Genomic DNA, 19548 nt, shown 5'->3' with positions numbered 1-19548 from the left:
ATCTAAACTCATTCAAACCCCAGAGATCAGACAAGATACCTGTGCCTAAATCAATCTTCATCAAGCTATCATCAATGGCTGAAAATAAAATTATGTAGAAAATAAAACATCTTACAACATTTCTAGAAGAGTAACCCCAGCAAAATTTTCGACCCCAAAGTCTTTCTTTATTGCACAAAAAATGACTACAAGAGAGCTTTCTTTAGCACCAGACTCTAAGATCCAATCTGATCTCAAATGACCCCTGACACTCTATTTAAAGGAAAATTTCCCAACAGCGAGTTCGAGTGATCCATGTCAAAATGATCTCGATCGTCGATGAGGATCAAAATCCCTTTTAATCTCATCCGTCGAATTTTTTAAATACATTTTAATATATTAAAAAATTAAATTTTGCATTTATTTTCTCAAAACTTTTTACTTATTATTATTTTATTTTATTTTTTTCATTTTCTTTTTAATTTTTTAATTTATTTTTAAATTTTATTTTATTATTATTAATTTATTTTTAAATTTTATTATTTTATTTTTCTTTTATTTTTGGATCCTCGAACTTAGCTTTTAGAAAAATCACCTAGGACCTAGGACTTGGGACTTATGAGGGGATAAAACATTTTCTAACCCTCAAGACACTTTACATCATGACTTTTACAATTTTACATCTCAAGGGGGAAAACCCATTTGACATAGACCCTCATAGACCACCCAGTTCTGCGACAAATATAATCTAGCAGATCAAGTAAGTTGTAGTAACCTAACCGAATAATTAGGGTTATTTCCAAATTACTTTTACATAGACTCGAAGCACACTAGGATTCCCCTAAGATTCTATTGACAATTTCCATTCCGGCTTTGGGGTTACGCTGAAGGAAAACTCTGCCGATCATGGATCCGTGAGACAAAAACCCTTCCAGAATGTAGATTATCACTAGAAAATTAGGTTTGCCTAGGCAATTTACATACATGACTCAGATCTGCTAAGATTATTTACAATTTACACATGCAGACTGGGTTTACAACATAACAAGATCGGGCTGATGATGACTGTCGAATGGCATGGACACGTTGATCAAGCGCTATCCCTTTTGCAAAAAAAGGGGGTGTACTGCTATGGGTAGTTGACACGTAGTGGTCAACAAGGTCATTTTCCCCAAGAAGGGTTACGAGGTTACATGTACAAGGTTGGCCTTGGCGGAACCTAGAGATAATGATTACGTTATAAAGCTGGCCACAGCTGAAAGTGAAGTTAACAGTGAACACCATTTTCAAGGAAAGGACTACCACTTTCAAATCTGAACTGGAGTGATTGCTTCCAGGGCTTATCTAAAAAGAGTGTACAACCGATTTGGCAGGCAACTTTGCACCTTGCCAAACAAGAAGCAAGGCTTATCTGAACAGTGAAAAGAGTGTACAACCCATTTGGCAGGCAACTTTGCACCCTGCCGAACAATATCAATGAATGGCAAGTCTTCATCTTGCATGGGCAATGTAGAGATTCACCATGGGACAGTGGGGATGACCTTCTACCACCAAACCTGGACCAAAGGAAATTTCTGTTGAGTTTTTCCAATCTACTATGTTGAGTGCTAAAAGGAAAGCAACAAGAGACATCGTAATCATGGCCTGCTTGGAGATAGTAAGCTTGCCAACAAGTGGCAGGTCCCTAAAGTACCTTCTCTGAAACTTGCATTGCAACTTTTGGAAGCACGAATCTCACAAATCAGCAAGGAAAAACATTAATACCAAAGAGAACTGCGAAATATTTGATGATGTGCACATCGGTAGTCTGCTTCCATCAAGAAGTAACTATCCAACCCAATCAGCCAGAAATCAGACTTTTAGTGGCTAATATTTGGACCTGGAGTGGCATAAAACATGTCTAGGCAGCTCAAGGCAGATCCAACTGACTTAAGAGACAACTGTATATAGATCAAGAGAATCAGCAGAAAAATGATTATTCGGTACTCTGTCTGTGAATGATAATCCATCCCAGTCACCCTTGTGATCTTGCAGCATCAAGGAGTTTGCCTAGCACGTCAGTTTCTATCACATACAGGTAGGGGGCTAAAGAACACTCATCTGAAGGGTTTAAGAAAAAAATATTAGTGCCAGAGTAGCTGTATTTTTCTTCTAAACTTAGCCTACAAATGAGCTTGTGCCCGACACATCTAATTGGTGTAAACACTGGTCTTTCTACAGAAAAACAAGTCTGCATCTCAGCTCAGGCTGTGGCTTGGATGATTTTAAACCATCAGTGTATATTCCATCCTGTTTATGAGGCACGTCGGCTTGCTCTCTGTGAGCACTCAATATTAACAGGTCAAGTCTTATTTCTGGCTTAGTTTGACCAGGATTTTGTTGTTGTTGAGGAAAATGTTGGCGCAAGGACTGCATTGCTGTCAAGTTAAGAAAATGTTAATAAAATTCAAATAGTAGATATGCATTGTCATACATGTACACATTGCTCATGCATTTGTTGTAACTGATGTCATCTACTATCATATGACATCCCTTGATTCCCATTTTATATATGGTCAATTTATCATTTATCATTTTATATAAATCAGTGTTGCCATAAATTATAGAATGATAACTATCTTAACAATAGCTACGGGCACCAATGACTTCATAGAGGTGTCCTAGTTTCTTAAGCTGCTCAGTTGGGGACATAGTCTTTGTTTGTTGATGGTTTCGAACATGTATTTAGTTTATGCAAATTCATGGTTTTAACATGGATTTAGTTGAGGAATTTCACAGCATCTTTGTTTGGTGATTTTTTATTGACTTTGTGTTATATTCTCAGACATGTTAAAGTTACTCGAGATTGTGAGAATTTTTTTCTGCAAGAGTGTAAGTGGATTTTCTAGTATTCTTCATTTTTATTTGGTATTGCAGGCAGCTCTTGGAGGTTCCACTGGAAATCTGCAACGGGTTCGAGCCTTTTTGCGGGTTTGTACATTCATAATTTTGAATGACCTTTATCAAATGATTATAGTACCATCTATTTGAAATTTTTTGAGCTGATTAAATATAGTTCTTTATGTGGATGTTATGCTTGGAGTGAAGCAATCATGTGCTTTTGTTTTTATTGCCTCATTTTTTCAACTTTGTAACTTTAGATTCGTTTAAGAGATTATGGCGTATTAGACTTTGATGCACAAGACGGACGTAGACAACCTCCAGTGGACACGACATGGCAACAGGTGTGCAATATGTTTAAATCTAATGTTACATTTATCCCTGAATGATATGATTTAAGATCGACACATCCAGGGAGTAATGGAAATTTGTAGGAGATTTTGTTCTTTATGGTTTGCCATTCATTGCCTAGAATTTGTCGACTACTGGATGTGAAATTTGGACAAATCTATTTATCCATGATATCTACAGACAAATCATCAATTACTATTATCCTTATAAAAAATGGAAGTTCTCAGCAGGTGCAAGTTTATCTTAGCATATTCATTTGTATAGTACTATAATGTTGTAACATCGTTTAGCATGACAGATATACTAACTGTTATTTTCAATCAGCATGGCACCTGCCCCTATTTTATTTGCTCAAGGACACGGAGATCCAAGATTGATACCTAAGGCCTATGTTATAATCTGTGTGATATATGATGGGTACCACTCTAATAACAAAAAGAAATAGTAAATTAGAAATAGAAGAGTTAAAGAAATGAAATGTTGACCTTGAACCACATTTTAATGCTATCATGAGATATGATTAGGGAGGACTTACATGTGGACTACAATGATTATTTTATTAACTATGCTTCCAATTTCTGATTCTCATGATGATGTGTGAGCTCGTTCAGTGCTTTTATTTTTATATGTCTATAGCATCTTGAAAATCTAATTTGATGAGTCTTAAAATTCTGAAAATTTATGAAATACTTAGATTTGTTTTACACTTTCGGCTGCATTGATGGCAATCAGGATTGTAGAAAACACTATCTTAATTTTAAACACTTCAGACATGTTTTATTGCTTCTTTCCCCAATACAGATATAACCATTTTATGGTTGCTATAATTAGGAAACATTGTCACATATGCTTAGTGGACAATTTATATTTTATCCTGAGGCTATTATCAATCGTGCACATATTGATTTCATAAGATTGTAGAAAATACTTTATTTTAACTTGTGAACACTGCAGGTAGGCATTTTTTTGATTTTGTTGAAATTCAAATACAATGTAGAATTTCTTATCATGGTAATTACTTGTGACTGATATGCATTCTTTTTATTGTTCAGATCTTCCTGGTCCTGATGATGGACCTAGTTTTAGGTTCGAAACACGTCGACCCTTTATTCTCAATGTGATTTTTCCGGAAGATCTGAACAATATATCATGAGTCACAGAAGCATAAAGTCTGAGATGCATTATTTTTCTTAATATTTACTTTGATTAGTTATGTCATCAAGCAATTACACAATAACAAAATATAGAGATCATAATGCACAAGAAGTGAGAGACACCAGAAGTTAGGCCAGAGGCCAGGGAAAAACCCACAAGTGGAAAACCCGTCAATCCTTTCCTTATAGCTTCTTCATCAACAAGAGAAATCCAAGTCAAACAAACCAGTGATCCTAGTGCCAGGTCAGCCCTCCAAATTCTGCTATGACTCCATCAATAAGTCTGGTCACAAAAATGCCACATGTCTGTCCTTAAATGCCATGTCACACAGAGATAGAAGCTCGCATAAATACTGATGTAATGGTATCTCAGGTAGCTTGTATTCATAGAAGAAACAGTGCACAGAAAAACTCGGATATGCCGCTATTATTGCCTCAGAAAATTCGCATATATGCCTCATAATATTTCACATTGCTGCCTCAGGAATCTTCACATCATAGAGAGGAATATGCCACAGGAACTTCACATTACAGAGATAGAATATGTCTTGGAAACTTGCATTATAGAGATAGATGATGCCACTGAAGATACACCTTTTCATGCCTCAGATTTGTGCCACAGACCCAAATTATCTTACCACATAAGAGTTCGAAATTGATGCCAAACGATGGAGGATATGTGGCAGTGTATAGTTGTTCGATCATATGAAGAGACACATCCTTTGAGCAGGCCAACTTGTCTACCTGGAGGGTCAACTTGTTGAAAATTTATGTAGCTACGGCTGGCATTTTTCATAAATTGAAAACCCCAATGGGCATTTTTCATTGTACTAGCTCTCAAATATAATGATACTTTTTGTTTATATTTTTTGTCTTTCCATGAAATACTGAGTCTTCAGACAAGCAGATACAACTGGTGTTATCACAAAGTATCACTGTAGGGTTCATCGGTGCTTCAACTAGGTCAGATAGCAACTTCCTTAGCCATAGTGCTTCTCTGCTTACTTCATAGGCTGCAACATACTCAGCCTCAGCACCGCTGAAAGCAACTGTATCTTGTTTTCTGCTCATCCATGAGACAATGGAGGATTCCAAATTGAAACATCCTCCTATAGTGCTCCCTCCATCTTGCTCAGCGCCTCCCTAGTCAAAATCTGTATATTCAATCAGTTGGACATCATTCCTTCTATTATACTTCAGGGAGTAGTGAATGGTTCCTCGCAGATATCTCTGAATATGTTTTGCTGCTATCCAATATTCATGGTTCAACACCACTTGGAATTGACTAAGAACATTTACTGCAAAGCATATTTCTGGTCGAGTATTCACCAAGTACATCAGTGAGCCAATTAATTGTCTATACTTGGAAGGATCCATAGGGCTTGATTAAGAACTTATTAGTCTCTTCAAGTTTTTGATCATCGGAGTGGTCATAGGTTTGCAATTCATCATGTCAAACCTCTTCAACATCTTGATCACGTACTTTCCTTGATCCAAATAAACTTCATCAGGTCCTTGCCAGACTTGTAGTCCCAAATAGTAATGCATCAACCCAAGATCCTTTATGTCAAATTTTGCTGCTAGTTGCCTCTTACATTGTTCATTTCGACTTTCTACATCTGTCTAGAGAAGATCATTGACATACAGGAGAATGATTACAGGTTCTCCATCTACAACCTTGATATAAAGGTTTGGATCAACATAACTTTTTGTGAAGCCTATTCTTTGTAGGTATGCATCCACTCTCTCATACCATGCGCTAGGTGCTTGCTTGAGGCCATAAAATGCTTTCTTCAATCTGCAAACATATGCCTTCCTACCTTGAACTTCGAATCCCAAGGGTTGCTCTATATAGACTTCTTCATCTATTGTGTCATTCAGAAATGCAGTCTTGAACTAAGTTGCACAAACGCTGAAATGTTTCAGAGTTTCCGAAACGGGTACATTTAGAAACGTCACCTCCCAAAACTGGAAACGCCGGTCGAAACGTCATATATGTAGGTATAAAAAGATATATATATATAAATAAATAAATAAATAAGTGAATAACACATTATCTTTGCAATAAAAAAGGGAAAAGGACCCATAGATGACAATTTAGAAAGAAAAACAAATCTATATTAACTATCATAGATGATTACATGATGGTGGAGTTTCGGTTGAGTTTCAGCCAAGTTTTGGAGTTTCGGGTACGGGTATGGCCTGAAATGTTGGGTTCCTAGAAGTTTCGTGCAACAAAGGTCTTGACATCCATTTTATGGATGTTCCATCCCATCGATGCAACCAGAGAGACTAATGAGCGAATCATTGTATATCTTGCTGTTTGAGCAAATGCCTCTTCGTAGTCAATGCCTTCTAGTTGAGAGAAACCCCAAGCCACAAATCTTGTCTTATACTTTTCTATACTTCCATTTGGCGCATGTTTGATCTTATAGATCCACTTGGAAGTTACCACAGATTTGTCTTCGGGCCTAGGTACGGCCTCCTAGACTTAATTCTTCATTATATGTTGATACTCTTCATTCATGGCATCTTTCCATTCTTGATGATTTACAGCCTCTTCAAAAGTGGATGGTTCTGCTTCTATTAATTTTGTCATATATGCAGCATACCCAAAATATCTCTTAGGTTTCTTGCTCTCTCTAAATGAGCCTTTCTCTTTCCCATGACCTTCTGCATCAAGTAGTGTAGATTTCAACCAATTAGGTCTTTTCCTTGTTTCAAGGATCCTTCTTCATGGTGTGATTCTTCTTCTCGCTTGTCAACTTCTTCCTTAAATACCGAAAGTTCTAAATCATCAAAGTCTACGAAAAGTTCCTTTGATTTCTTGAATGCTATGCTTTCATCAAATATGACATCTCGACTGACTTCTATGTGACGTCCTTCTTTTATGTAGATCCTATAGGCTTTCAATGAGTTGCTGTACCCAAAAAACATTCTCTTCATACCTGATGGATCCAACTTCTTTATTTTGTCCTTTGGTATGTGGATATATGGGGGACAACCAAAGATTCAAAGATGATCCACAAATGGCTTCTTTCCAGTGAATACTTCTTCTAGAGTTTTGTTGTCTAGGAACCTGTGGGGACTTCAATTTTGAATGTAAACAATTGTCTTCGTGGCTTCTCCCCATAGAAACTTAGGTAGATCTTGATCGTGTAACATTGCTTTTGCACTTTATTCAATGGATCGATTCTTCCGTTCTGCAACTCCATTTTGCTCGGGATTATATGGGACTATGAACTCCCTCTTAATTCCAGACTCCTTACAAAATGCTATAATCTCCTTGGATGTATATTCTCCTCCATTATCAGATCTTAGTACTTGATTCTTCTTTCTGTAAGGTTCTCTACTTTAGCTTTGAATTCTTGAAATTTTGTAAATACTCTGTCCTTGGTTTTCATTAAGTAAAGCTAGGTCTTTCTTTACTGATCATCTATAAATGTAACATAATAGAGATGACCTCCAAGTGATTTAGGAGACATAGGGCCACATACATCAGAGTGAATGAGATCCAAGATTTCTTTTGACCGTGAAGCACTGCTTCCAAATCGTCTCTTGGTATTGTTACCCAATGCACATCCCTTACATACTTCTTCGTGATCTTATTTCAGTTCAGGTATTCCATCTACTATGGACCATAGAGTTGGAAGGATCTTGAAATGTAGATGACCAAATCTTCTATGCAGAGTTCACATTGGCTAATTTCAATGTGAACTAGGGCTTGGGCCAAAGGAGTTATCAATTTGTAAAGTCTTCCTTCTCGAATGCCAATGACTTTAGCTTGTTCTATACTTGAGTCTTTACTCCATACAACAACCTTTCCATCAATTAAAGCTACTCTATCACCCTTATCTTCGAAGCTTGAAATGGAAAGTAAGTTCTTATGGAAACCTGGAACAAATAGAATGTTGATGAGGTGGATGTTGCTTCCATTCTCCAGCTTTATAGAGGTCGATCCAATACCCTTTATGGGATAGCTCTTGTTATCTCCAAGTTCCACTGAATAAGTGGATTTTCCTTTTGATAAGGTCTTCACTAGTTTGGAATGGCTAGTCATGTGTCTTGATGCACCACTATCAATTACCCAAATGTCTTCATCTTGGAATGTACCAGAGAGAGTCAAGAAGAGACCTTCATCCTTTTCCTTGATTGATACCTTCTTAGAAGAAAATAAGGGACTCCATGCTTTCTTGACACTTTCCTTGAGATGGCTTGCTATCTTGGAACACTTCTAGATGAACTTCTTCATTGTAGAGGATATCTTCATGATGCCCTTTTCTAACCTTAGCTTTGATACCAAGTTGAGAATTCAATAGGGCAATGAATATGTTAATTCTCTTTAACTTGATAACTGTTTGTGATACCTTTTTCCTTATTAGCTTTGTTCTATATTATTCTAACATGAGATACATCAAACAACTAACAAAACAATAAGAACAGTGACATAGTATATAGGCTGCAAGCAAGGGCCAAAACCCCTCCTCTTGAGGGGAAAACCCTTAAATCTCTTCTCTTCTTATAGATCCCTCAATTGACGAATACCAAGACCTTGTGACTCAGACAAATACCCTCCAAGATCAAGATAAACCACCAACTCGGCCTCTTGCTGCAAGAACTTCGACCTCATACTGCAGATCCGAAATTTTGTTTGCTCAACAACTGCGGCAGCCAGACTTGAGAACTTCGATCTTCCTCTTAGGGCCTTATTCTTCCCTTCGCTTGAATTTCCTTGTGTCTTAGGGCTAGAGAGAAGCCCTTAATGACCTTCGTTTGCATTTTTCCTATCTTCCTTCCAAGATCGAACTAGATATAACCTTTGCGCAAAAACCCTAGCTTCGTCTAGCAGGTGGGAGAGAGAACTAGCCCAAACACTTTGTCTTTCTTCGACCTATTCTTCGTCCTTCTTCGACCTCTTCTTCGCATAGAATGAGAGATAAGTGAGAGTTTCTTTGGAGGATGAGTTCCTATCTTTATATAGGGTTCTTCAAGGGGTAGGCATGACTCTTCAATTATGCCGACTTGACAACTTCTTGGCTGACTTCATCTTAGAGGGTATTTCGACACTTTAAACACAAAAATAATTTTTCTTTACAAGATACAATGTGCCCATTGGGGTCTTCAATATATGACAATGACTCTTAGATATAGGACAAACACTAGAAGCACTCAATGGGTCCTTGACCTATAAAATAAAATAACTTGAGCATGAAACTCATGCTATAATAATAATAATAATAATAATAATATGTTTTCATTTTATAATTTACAAGAATACATTTCATACTTATGAAGACCGAACCTAGTTACACATTTTTCAACACCCTGCAATACAACAAATCATTAGAATAATCAAGTAAAGAGCTTACAAGACCTGGATCGGTGGGGCAGTGCATGATGGCATGCCCTTCCATAGTTGGCTTTGGCATGTACATGCTACAAATGTTTCCAAGCTCAATAATAGGATTAACAAAGGACCCTATTAGGTGGTTTCAACCCATAAAGGGGGTGACATGTCCATGGTAGATCCCTGAAATGGTAGGTGGAAAATGATGTAATAATGGAGTGGAGTGGGGATCAGAGGAATCATCCAAACGCCATGTCATGGTACAAGGGTAGATATAATGAGAGAATCCCACACTTGGGTATGTGAGTGTAGGAGGGAGCAAATCGTTGTACATGAGGTACTTCAACCTTTTTTTTTTCCACCCTTCTTTATATGCCTTTTGCCTTTTATTGATTTTTCTTCATAACTGCTCAGGGCTCTTTGGGATGAGAGCATGATGTGTAATTTATAGCAATGGCTACCCCCTTAAAGTGGGGCACTTCATCGCCCACTAGGGGTTGAAACAATCGCGGGTTCCTTAATGATGGAGGGGGCTTATCTAGAGCCCATAGGAACCAGGGTGATGGCCATGGATAAGGGGTAAGGCTCATGTTTTCCTTTTGCCCACATGCTAAATTTGTATGTCCCAACCATCTTTTACATCTTGTGGTACATTTCTTGTTGAGAGTGGCCAAATTATGCTTTTTCGTTTCTTTTTAGCTGTATCAACCTCCGGGGCATCGTTCTAGGCCCAACACAAATTGTGGACAAGGGGAGGGGGAGGCTAACCCTATGTGGACCTAGTGGACACATTTCGACCTGGATGGGAAAAGAGATCAATAGGGCCAAAATGAGTGGAAGGGGGTGATGTAGGTGGTGTCGGGAAGCGGGACCACACAACCAAAATTAGGATTTCCCATGTAGTGCCAACCCTAAAGCTAATGACCAGTAAAGGAGATCCCACAGGACTACGATACAAGGGTAACCATGAAATTGGGTAGTGGAGACAAGGATATAGAATTAACCCACTCTTTTCATCGAATCCCCCCACCAATCCATGCCCAAAAGTGCCCATGAGAAGTAAGGAAAATTACTTAACTATACTAGTGAAAAGCCATACCTTCGGTGTCGAGAGTCCCACCTTCTAACATATAATCATAACATGTGGTTGAGTGACCACATGGCTGGCTCATGTTGCAGGGACAATGGAACATTTAGCTATCTAGTGGCTGCAAGGGGCTGCTGGCTGCCAATCGAGTAACATCTAGGAGAAATTTTTTCTCCTACATACACTACCCACAGGTGGTGGGTAACATCTGACTCCAACTGGGACATGAGCTCTCGGGAAAGTGCGTCAAGTTACTCGAGCGGGAGGTCATGAGAATACCAACAATCTCTTGGTACCGCAGACTTGTTACCTACACATTTCAAAAACCAAGCACACGACACAACATGTTTTCGTGGTCTCTTATGATCACCCATGCTTAGTTTTAGGTCGTAAAAATCAACGGGAAAATAAAATGCAAATTTAATCTAAATGCCACTAATTTACCATGACAAATATCGTATGATGTTAGTTCTAATGAGAAAATAAGCATGCAATGCATCCAATGCTAACGTGCATATAATATAATGTCAAGTGTCAAGGAAAGGGGTGATATGACTCGACTGGTTGCGACTAAAGTTCGTTGTTAAGTTTGGCAATGTAGTAATAATCTTCCCCAACTTTCCCGTGAATCCTGATGGGTATTGGATTTTTATCTACCAAGACCACATCCGCAACCTTGTATTCTCTTCTACTTGCACTTTTTGTTTGCTTTGTGATTTGGTCGCTTGAGAATACAGACTTCTTGTGAAGGAAGAATTAGGGAAGGTTTTTCCATCTCATGTGTTTTGTAACATGGAATCAATCCTCTCTTGTCCACATGAGTAGGGTAGGTAGGTTCTCTATAAAGAATGAAGTGGGTTCCTTTAGAGTGCAGAATAGTAGCATGTGACAAGTCCATTTGGTAATGACCTCCAACAGTGGCTTGCTACTTCCTTGATAGCAACATCCCTCATACATTACGGATGTCTATGAACACAACATCCATAAGCAATGATACATTGGGGTTCATAGCTAGAGAAACCTTAAGGTCCTTTATGAGGCCCTGTACTTCCACAAGTTTGGAGTTAAAACCACACACATTTTTACACCTTCGAGCGATGCTAAGAACCAATTGCTCCATGACCTTTAATGGCGTGATGTTTGCAGAAGCTCTTGAGTCCAACATACAATTCTGTAATAGGTGGTCATTTATGGCTAAGGTAAGCATGAATGGATCATGTCTTGGGTTTAGGTTAGGAAGATGGATATTTTACAATGCTTCTGGTAGTTCTTCGACTTCCTCTTCAAAACCCAGGGATTTCTTGATTTGTCATTGTTGTTGGGGAAGCTTTGCAATCTCCTTTAATGGAACTTGTACTAACATTTTCCCTATAGTTGTCTCTAGATCAATGTCAAGACCAAACTCCTTACGATTATCCCTTTTGATGGTTTCTTTATTTTTGGCATCCTTTTTGGGATTGGCCTTCTTCGGAGGATCCCTCTTAGGGGATCTTTAGGGAGAGATTCTTTGGGAGAAACTTGCTAGGGAATTGAATCATCCTTGCTGGGTTCCTTGGAGGTTGTGCGGTCTTTGTTGTTGTCCTTTCGTGAATATTGGACAATCTTAAATCTTCCACTATCATCAGCGTTAAGGATTGGCTCTTCTTTTTCTTCTTTGATAATGACGTCACTAATGGGAGGACGAATATATGAACCCCCCAACAAAATGTTGAAGGCATCAAATTCTACAAGGTTAGCCTACTCATCTACTTCTTCATCATTACTCCCATCATCATCACTTTGCTCATCTTCGAAAGATGAACCTTGCTCGATCACATTTGCTGGAGCCGAAGTGTTGGGGACTTGAGATGAGCTTGGCTTGTCTTCCTCATTTTGTTTCTTAGGGAAAAGGTTCCCTTTAGGGATATAGCTAGATTTTTGGGCCCTTTCCAATTTAGCGAATTTGTTCATGTAGAGCCTATCTCGTGAATTCATATATTCGCCGAGCTTCTCCATTTTCTTGAGAAGTACCAGACGGGTTTCTTAGTGTTGATCTTTGGATTTACCCTTCTTTACCTCAACCTTAGAATTTTGGTGGCCATTAGCATCCATTTTGGAAATTTGTAGGTTTTCCTCTACTTCTATAGCTATCTCTTTAGCCTCAGCCAAGGTTTCAGGTTTCTTATCCTTTAATGCATAGGTCAGGTGACCCCCTACAACTTTGATAAACTTGTCAAGTATGTTAGCATCAGGGGGCCTCAAATGGTCGGGGATATCCCTAACTACTCTATCAAACTTTTGGATGAATTCTCGGATGTCTTCCCTTCCCTTGATTATTTGATAGAACTTTTCAATGTGGAAGGTTCCTTGTGCATTGCATGATCATCTTCTTATGAACATGTCCTCAAATTGGTCAGAGTGATCAATGCATCTTGGGGGAAGACTAAGGTACCATTCCCTTGCTTGCCCTTGAAGAGATAAAGAAAAAAGCATCATGTGTCTATCTTCGTCAAATATCAACCTAGAAGACATGTTCCAATATAATTATTCAACATGGTCACAGTCACTTATGATAGCATCACCTTTAAACTTGGGCAGTCAATTATTGTATTTCTTAGTTAAAGGTTTGTGGTCATTATTTAACTTCAAAGGGGCAAAGACACTAACCAAATGCCTTTTACTTTGTAATGAACAAAGTTTGTATGCACAATGGAGTAATTCATAAGAACTAAAATATGTATGTATCTATTGTAGGACAAGCAGTAATTGTATATAAGAATTGTTGAATGTACAAAAGATGTGTGAAATGATTACAATGAGGGCCCACTTATATACCTAGGCAGGTGCCCTTTCATGAATGGTCATGTCTCTAAGACATGCCTCTTTATTACTAACTAACTACCGATTAGTTAATTAATTATTAGCTATTATTATTATATTTAAATTTACATTTATTATTTTTATATGAATTATATTCCTAACATTGCCCCTCTCTTCAAAAAGCTTTGTCCTCAAAGCTTACTGATGAAAAGGTTGGATCTCTTTTTCCATTTTGAGTATCTTCTCGTCTTAGAACTTTGATCTTCGTTAATACAAGATGATATGATCCTCTGAGTGATAAACAAAATTGTTGGATTGAGAATGGATTTGGCCATCCAAGGTTAATCTTTTGTGGAATCTCCCGATCACTGGAAATTTGTAATGAATTGCTATCATAGGACAAGATTCTGTGAACTTTAGTATCCCTTGGAACATAAATCTCAAACTAGCAGGGTTCCTAGGAGGGGATCTTATAGGGAAACAATAGAGCAATAGCCCACTGGCACCTCATCTAAGGTTCTCTGCTCTTTACAGACATTTGCCGATGGGAGGAAACCTATTATATGAGGAATCACAAGATGAATGGATCAATGGAGAGATGAGGGGTGATTCCTAAGGCCTATTTACAAGAGAGACTTAATTGTATGGCTTGCTTGCTTTGGAAGTAAGGTGATGGGCTCTTTAGGAAGGGCTAAGAGGGATTTTGAGGTTAGGGTTTGAAAAAATGTCTTATAAAGGAAGCCCCTTGTCTCAGGAGACCTTATGGCTACTTGGATTTTGAATGATCTTTGTGGAATTGGAGTCAACAAGTTGTGGGACCACAAAAGGCCAAGTGGACCCACAAATAGGCCAAGGGTATGGAGTTGATCAACCAAGGTTGTACTTGACCTAATTAGGGAAGGGAAGAGGAACAAAGAAATAATATTCCTTTGATAATTTAATGCTATGATCTTAATGAGGTTACTAGCCAATGGGAGACCAAGGGAAAGAATCGATCTTTGAGCTAAGGCTTGAAATATGTCAAGAACCCATTGTCGGAATTCCTTCAAATTTAGAGGGCTTCTAAGGGACACACCAACACAGTTGTGGGCAAGAGATCAAATTCTTTGGATGGTTAAATCTTGAGAAAAGTGATGCCCTAGTTGACCTATTGAGGCTAGACCTAGAAAAAAGAGGGAAGCTGAGAGGAATTCTCTTTGAAAATGATCACCTATGGAAGGATCAATGCCTTATCCTTTGGGGAAGATGGAGTCGAAATGGAATTTATGATTTAGAGGAACTACACCCAATCAAGGAGCCTTCTAGACAACTTCGCATCGCAATTAGGACATGAGAGTAGTTGCTAGAAAAATTTATACTTCAATTTACAATAATCGATGGCTTATCAAGATGTGTTCAATAGGAACAATGTCTAGGAATATTCACGCATTCACATGATACATGAGATGTGCAATGCTACAAAAGATTAATTTTTCCACTATTTTGCATAAGAAAAGCAATAAATTTCAGGCTTAGTATAGTGAAAATCCCAACAACATTCATGTATTAAAGTAAATAACAAGAATAGACATGAAAAGATCACTTACATGTGTAAAAGAGTATATCCAACCATCATATTATGCCAATAGTAAAGCTCCAAGACAAGATAAAGAAGATCCAAACATCAAAATTCATTCATATCATCCAAATTCACCTTCCAAAAGGGATAGAGAAAATCTCACAAGAGAGAAAAACCCAATCCAAGTGATGATGATGAAAATGAATCATCTCACTTCTATTTATACAATCTCTAATGAGTTCGATTTAGCTAATTTTGCCTTATTGAGCCCTGAAAATAAAATAATGTGCATAATAACAATACTTTTAGTGACAAGCTCATCAAAGAGCTCAATAATACAAGAATAAGCCTCTCAAGAGGGTCAAATGTTCAATAAATTGAGTTGTTGGGCTTTTGAGGAGGCCTAATGAAGTCCAAGGGGTGCCATGATGTAGAAATGGACTTCAAACATAGTGGACAAGGGGTTGACCCGTTGTTTTCCAGGTAAGAACCTATAGTGCTCCCAAGTGGGTGTGGGGGCACAAGGACATCCTCATGGGTCTCTAGGTGGATAGAAAAATGCATGTAGACTATTTGTAAGGGATAGGATGATGATATAAGCCCTCCCTTTGCAGCGGGAGACATCCTCTAGATCTTGGAACATTTGCCAAGTGTATGGTGCAAGTTTGGAGCCGACTAGGCATGGTGATAAATGGTTTGTTCTAGATATATGGTATTGGTCGATACACCGGAGGATTTGTGGTCAAAAACACCGAGAACGTAAACAGTGTATATGTTGTGGGCTCCGTATATATATAATGGATGCGTCGTGGGATATGTATATACAATGGGCTCAATACACCAGTTCGTCCCTGATCGATATATATATATATATATATATATTCTGTTCAATATACTGTGCTTGAAAAAAAACGTGCGTCGATACTTAAAGGTTTTCGATATACACATTAAGGTGTTCAAAACATGGTTTGATATATTAGTTACCATTCGAATTATACTATATTCGGAAGGAGATCTAGAGATGCAAAGGCCTCTTTACCTGTATTAATACACTATTGTTTCTAAATCTTTGTGTGTTGAAATTTGATAGTCTGAAGCATTATGACTCCATGGCTTACATGGAAAATACTGTCTGTGTATCTTCAGAGGATGACCGTGGACTCTTAAGAAGCATAAACTACCTGAAAGTTATTGCTGCTGTAGTCAACATTATAAATTAATTAATTAATTTAAATAAATAAATAAATAAATAAATATATATATATATATATATATATATATATATATATATATATATTAAAAAAAGTGGATAAACCCTAATTCCAAGGGGGTATCATTGAAAACATTATACATGCGAGACAACCAACGCCAACGTGAAGAAAATTGCCGACAATAAAGCTTTGAGGACAAAGCTTTTGAAGGAAGAGGCAATGTTACAAACATAAATTATACAAAATAAAATAAATATAAATACTAAATAATCAAGTAATGATTATGTTAATTAGTCAGTAGTTAAGTGAAAAGGCATGTCTAAAAGACATGCCCAGTCACGAAAGGACACATGCTTAGGTATATACGTGGGTTCTCATTGTAACATTCTACATCACTTGTAGATTTTATATATAATAAATTATTATTACAAATACCTTTGTGTATATTTACATTAAAGTCAACAAGCTATAAGTTTTGTTGCTTCAGATAGGCTCAGATATCTGTGGTTCAATGTCCACAAGAGCTCTTAGTAGTTGCGAATATTTCGTCGCCTTTATTGATGATCACTCTAGAAAAACATGGATCTATTTCTTATAGACCAAAGATGAGGTCTTTGATCAGTTCAGAGAGTTTAAGGCTCTCGTTGAGAACATGACAGGGAAAAAGATAAAGGTATCTCATTCAGATAATGGTGGAGAATATACGGACAAAGACTTCATAGATTTCTGCGCAAAAGAGGGCATTAATAGAGAATGGACAACTCCATATAATCCAAAGCAGAATAGAGTAGCAAAGCGTAAGAATAGAACTATTGTTGGGGCGAGAAAGGTTATGTTGTATGATCAGGATTTGCCTAGATTCTTATGGGAAAAAGCTTGCAACACAATGGTGTACATCTAGAATAGAATTCCTCAGAAATCTTTGGGGAAGAAAATGCCCGGAGGTGTTTTCACAGGGAAGAAGCCGAAAGTCAGTCATCTCAGAATATTCAGAAATGTGGCATATTGTCACATTCCAGACCAGAAGCGTAGTAAAATGGATCAGACTACAGAAAAGGGGTACCTCGTAGGATATAGCGAGACCTCAATGGCATACAAAATCTACATTCCTAGCAGTAGGGAGATTGTAGTAAGATGGGATGCAGAGTTCATGGAGGATAGAGCTTTTAGGAAATCCTGAGAGATGCTAGCAGAAGATTAGTCAGTAGTTATTCCTTTAGTCCAGCAACAACAGGGGCAGCAAGGAGGACAAGCAGGAGGACAAACGCTTGGAACTAGCATAGTGACCAATGCCAGTATTTCCTTAGAAGAAGGAAATCCAAGTAGTTGTCAACAGGTGTAACAATAGTAACAGGAGGGGGATTTGATTGAGCTTCCCACCACCAATAGGAGAACCAGTAGAGAAGTACGAAGGACATTAAGGGACACAGAGGAGTTTGTCGGAGCTCCTAGAACTAGAAGACGCAGCGTAGACCGCCTAATAGGTACCAAGCCTTGGTAGCATAGGTTGAAGAACCCTCTAGCATTCAGGAAGCCGTACACCACCAACTATAGGTGGATGCCATGGTAGAAGAGTATAGTTCTATCAGGATGAATGATGTCTAGGAAGTGGTACCTAGGCTAAAGGATAGATTAGTTGTAGGATCAAGATGGATCTACAAGATCAAGTATGCTGCAGATGGCAGTATAGAGAAGTACAAGGCCAGGTTTGTAGCAAAGGGGTATGCACAAAAAGAAGGAATAGACTATGAAGAGACATTCATCCCAGTAGCCAGGTATACCTGTATCAGATCCGTTATATCCCTAGCATCTCAAATGGGATGGGAGATTCACTAGATGGATGTCAAGACAACATTCTTGAATAGGGTGATAGAAGAAGAGGTGTATAGAGAACAGCTCGAAGGCTTCGAAATTCATGAGAAGAGAACTCATGAATAGTAGGTTAAAGAAAGCCCTGTATGGGCTCAAGTAGGCACCTAGAGCATGGAATGGTCAGATTGATAGTTACTTGCAGCATTTGGGATTCGTCAAGAGTGATGCTGATCCCAATCTCTACTGTCTAATGGTGGAGAATGAGCCACTTATTCTGGTATTATATGTGGATGACTTGTTTCTAACAGGGTCAACTAGGCTCATAAAGGACTGCAAGAAGAATCTTGAAGCATAATTCGACATGAAGGATATGGGGTTGATGCATTATTTTCTAGGGTTGTAAGTGTGGTAGAAGGATGGGGAGATCTTCCTTGGACAAGGAAGATATGCTACAGAGATTCAGAAGAGATTCAGAATGCAAGATTGTCAGCCCATGGCTATGACCATGATCACCAAATGGAAGAAAATAGATGCATCAGGAGATAAGGAGGTGGACCCCACCTTGTAGAGGCAACTCATTGGGTCGGTCATGTATCTGGTCAATACTAGGCCAGGCATTTGCTTTGATATCAACACCCTTAGTCAATTCATGATGGAACTGAAAAGGGTGCATTGAGCAACAGCTAGGCACATTCTCAGATATGTGCGTGGAACAGTCAGATATGGGTTGAAATACGCCTACAAAGATGATGTCAGATTGAATGGATTCACAGATGCAGATTGGGTAGGTAGTTCAGTAGACTGGAAAAGTACCTCCTTGTATTGCTTCATTGTTGGATCATGTATGATCTCTTGGTGCAACAGGAAGCATGAGTCGATAGCTCTAAGTTCAGCAGAAGTAGAATATATTGCGACCAACACAGCCAAGTGCGAAGCTCTATGGCTTAGAAAACTGCTTATGAGTTTGTTCAAGAAAAGGATGGAGGCGACCTGTATTTTCGGTGATAATCAGAGTTGGTATTAAACTCTTTGAGAATCTAGTATTTCATGATCAGTCAAAACACATTGATATAATATGTGACTTAACAGAGACTGTGTTCAGTGTGGGGCATTACAATTGCAGTATGTCTCCATAGGAAATCAGGTAGTAGATGTACTCACAAAAGCTCTAGGAATAGCTAAGTTCATCCAGTTCAGGGAGAAGATGGGTATGGTAGAGAATCTGTTTCAGTAGCAGAAACATATGGTTTCTCAGTTGCAGTGGTAGAAAGTTGCAGTTGGCAGTGGTAGGGTCAGCAACAATATGGATGTAAGATTTGCGCAGTAGTTGGTGGGCAGTAATGTCAGACATCAACAACGCAGAGGGAGAT

At 38.3% G+C, this 19548-nt stretch overlaps 1 protein-coding gene across 1 annotated transcript in view; it reads left to right on the top strand.

Moving 5' to 3' along the window:
* LOC149209230 (nuclear pore complex protein NUP93A-like) overlaps window positions 1-19548 on the top strand; it is a 313625-nt gene that overhangs the window by 169612 nt on the left and 124465 nt on the right. The window contains exons 9-10 of the mRNA XM_089396318.1: window positions 2896-2949; window positions 3120-3203. Of these exons, the coding sequence (XP_089252444.1) occupies window positions 2896-2949; window positions 3120-3203 (138 nt within the window). The remainder of the gene's footprint in view (window positions 1-2895; window positions 2950-3119; window positions 3204-19548) is intronic.

Source organism: Pinus tabuliformis, chromosome 1_2, assembly GCF_031772625.1.
Source record: "Pinus tabuliformis cultivar Carrire ecotype Pingquan chromosome 1_2, CPIR1, whole genome shotgun sequence".
Classification (NCBI taxonomy): domain Eukaryota; kingdom Viridiplantae; phylum Streptophyta; class Pinopsida; order Pinales; family Pinaceae; genus Pinus; species Pinus tabuliformis.
Note: the sequence above shows the minus strand (reverse complement) of the source record. Positions and strands in the feature narration are given on the sequence as shown.